This window comes from Hipposideros armiger, unplaced genomic scaffold (genome assembly GCF_001890085.2).
Source record: "Hipposideros armiger isolate ML-2016 unplaced genomic scaffold, ASM189008v1 scaffold_181, whole genome shotgun sequence".
NCBI lineage: Eukaryota > Metazoa > Chordata > Mammalia > Chiroptera > Hipposideridae > Hipposideros > Hipposideros armiger.
Window position 1 is genome coordinate 199,193 of NW_017731531.1, and position 3,198 is coordinate 202,390.

Below are 3,198 nucleotides of genomic sequence, written 5' to 3' on the forward strand. Positions count from 1 at the left end.
CCCCCCGCCCCAGCTCCCAGTCCCTCCCCCGGCGGGCCCCTACTCCGGCCCCTTCCGGAAGCGCTCGTGGAGCGGCCCCGCATGGAGCTGGAGCCGAGCGCCTCCCAGGCACCCCGAGGCGCGGCCGCTCTCTTCGCCTGGGTACGTGACTCCGCCCCCCGGCCGGGGCCGCTGGGACTGAGGGTCGCCCCGATGCTGGGAGCTCCGGGCCTCGGCGTGGGCGGTCCTGGGCTGCGCAGCCGAGGTCCAAGCCCAGCGCCAGCTCTGGGTTGGAGAATCCTGGGCTGGGGTCGGAAGTGGAGAGGGCCGGGAGGAGAGGGTCTTCATTGGGTGACTTAGGGGGCCTGCTGGCTGGGGGGGTCTGCACCGGAGGGGCTGCGGCGCAGTGGGAAGGACCTCTCTGCAGGGCAGAGCGTCTGGTTCCGCGAGAGCATCGGGAAAGACACCGTGGAGGGCTCTGAAGACAGGATCGCCCCGTCGGGCCAGCTGTGCTCCCCACGCTCCCATTGCCTGGAGGGTGGAGGGAGGCCTTTCTCCAGCCCTACCCCAGCCTGGCGGGCGCGTCATTTGATGTGAGGCCTGCGGTGTTTGGCGGTGAACCAGGCGGAGACCCTGCACAGTTACTGATATTCTGCTGTGACCGGATCTCGCCCGCATGGAGGCGTGGGAGTCTGCGCTGGTGTTGGCTTGACGGGAGCCCTGCGAGACAGTCATCTTTTTGTGTCGTGGCTGGGAGAGAGGAGGGTGTGTGTGGCAGGCACCGACCCGATGCACGGGAACAAGCAGACGTGGTGTCTTGTAGTTCTTCATAGCCCGTATCCCAACTGTAATGAAATGTATAATTTGTTAATGTCCGTCTCCTTGGCTAGAATGTAAGCGCTACAAGGGTGGGTTGGGTACCGTGCCTGTTGTTCACGGAGCCTGGCTTGTGCCTAGCGTGTTGTAAGGTGCTCAGTAAATATTTGTTGACTAATGAATGAATGAGTACCTGTTGTGCGACAGCTGTGTGCTGGTCTTTTGATAAAAACACCAGAGTGGAAGACTTCCAACTCTAGTATTGGATGGGGGGAAAAGGAGAGAAATACCTATATTGCTGTTACACCAGTATGTATGAACTAGTTTACAGAAACAGTCATTATCAGGATGAGGGAGCACTTGTATGCAAGACTGCAGACTGGCAGGAGGGAGAAGGTGGTGTGGCCTGAGGTAGTCTGGCTGCCTGAGTGTCTTTGAGCTGGGGGTGGTGTTGGGGATTGAATGTTTGCCTGGCCTGGGTGCTGTGTCTGGCTTTTTTCCCTGGCAAGAGACTGGTCTGCGTGGACAGAGAAAACATCTGACAGAGAAAGCCATTCAGATAGGGCCTTGTCTGTACTGAAACAAAAAGGTTGTCGAATCTAACCCCACTGCTGTGCTTGGAGGCCTGATGGTGTGTTTTTCCGGCTGCGTTAATCTGTGTGGAGGGGTGTATTAATGTGCTCAAAACAAAATACCACAGACTGGGGTGGGGGTGGGGGGATTGAACAATGGAATTTTATTTTCTCACAGTTCTGGAGGTCAGAAGCCCAGGATCAAGGTGTCAGCAGGTTTAGTTTCTTCTGAGACCTCTCCCTTTGGTTTGCAGATGGCTGCCCTCTTGCTGTGTCCTCACACGGCTTTCTCTCGGTGCGACAGCATCCCTGTGTTTCTTATAGGGACACCAGTCATGGTGAAATTAGGGCCACATCTTTATGACCTCATTTAATCTTAATTACCTTTTTAAAGGTCCTGTCTTCAGACACAGTCACATTCTGAGGTACTGGAGGTTAGGGTTTCAATAAATGAATTTTAGGGGAACACAATTCAATCCATAACAAGGGGATATACTTCCTTGGAGTTGTGTGTGTGTGTGTGTGTGTGTGTGTGTGTGTGTGTGTGTGTGTGTGTGGTGTAAGGAAGGGAGGCAAATACAGCTGTAATAAGTTGTATTAAAATTTCCTTTTGTTTTGCTTTATCATAGGTGTAGGGCCTCTTGCTGCATTATAAAAATTTGGTACCGTAACTTGAATTCCATAATGACAGTATCTGACTTTCTGTTCAGCAACCTGTAGCCTTGGTAATGGGGAAGCCACTGAGAACTCAGGGTTGATAGAGAAATCCTGTGCATTGCCCTCCACTTCACAGAGGTGCTTTTCATTTGGTCTTTCCTAGGTGGGAACTCACAGGGTTTTATATTCATTCATTATAAAATATATGCACACTTTCTCTGGGCTGGCACAGCTTCAGATGCAGGAGAATAGCAGTGAGCAAAACAAAGTTCCTGCCTCATGGAGTTTACTTTTTAGGAGCTAGACAGTAAACAAGTACACATATATAATGCAATGTCAGGGAATGCTATGAAGAAAAATAAGGCAGAAAAATGGTGATAAAGTGACAGGGGTGCTATTTTAGGTAGGGTCGTACAGTTAGCCTCCTGCTGGATGAGCTCTGGGCTGGTTCACCATATATCCTTTTTTTCTTTATTTTTAGAGACACAGTATTGTATAATGAAAGGAGTGGGCATCCAACTTATTGCCTACTCAGCTGTGTGACTATGGAAAGTTACTTAACCTGTCTGAGCCTTAGTTTCTTCATCTGTACAATGAGAGCGACAGTCCATCTGCTCTGTTGTGAGAATTAAAGGTGAATGCCCAGCACACGGAGAAACACTCAGTGATTGGTAACTTATGTTGCCCCTTTGGACCTCTGAGGCCTGTGTCCCTGCCATTCTCTTCCAGCTTGGAGTCCTTGCAGCCCAGGATGGCTGTAGAATAGACTACAAGGGCAGGAGTTTGTTTTTTTTTTAAAGATTTTTATTGGGGAATTGGGATGGGAACAGTGCTGGGGAATCAGGGGAAGGGGAATAGACAAGTTGCTGTCCTTTTGTTCTTCAGTCTAGTTGTGGAGGACATTGCTTCACAGGCCCAAGTTGGCACCGTCATTGCGCTCTTCCCAGGCGAGGCAGATCAGTCGCTGGCTTCTGGACGGCCGCTCACTGCAGCTGCTAGCCGCTCACGCTGGCTGCTGGCTACACACGGTAGCCCATGGCAACCCACTGCCATAGGGGCTGCAGCCTACACTGTCGCAGGCGACCCACGGCAGCCCAGCTCCAGGTTGAGCTGTTGTTCAGCATCTTAGCTGTGGAGGGCGGTGTCACTGGCCCTCATATGTGGGATCCGAACC

General features: G+C 52.2%; 1 protein-coding gene across 1 annotated transcript in view; it reads left to right on the forward strand.

Moving 5' to 3' along the window:
• Positions 1-14: 14 nt before the first annotated feature.
• Positions 15-3,198, forward strand: part of SERGEF (secretion regulating guanine nucleotide exchange factor) — a 209,572-nt gene continuing 206,388 nt past the window's right edge. Inside the window, 1 exon segment of the mRNA XM_019652555.1 lies at positions 15-141. Coding sequence (XP_019508100.1) covers positions 82-141 — 60 coding nt within the window. The 5' untranslated portion in view covers positions 15-81.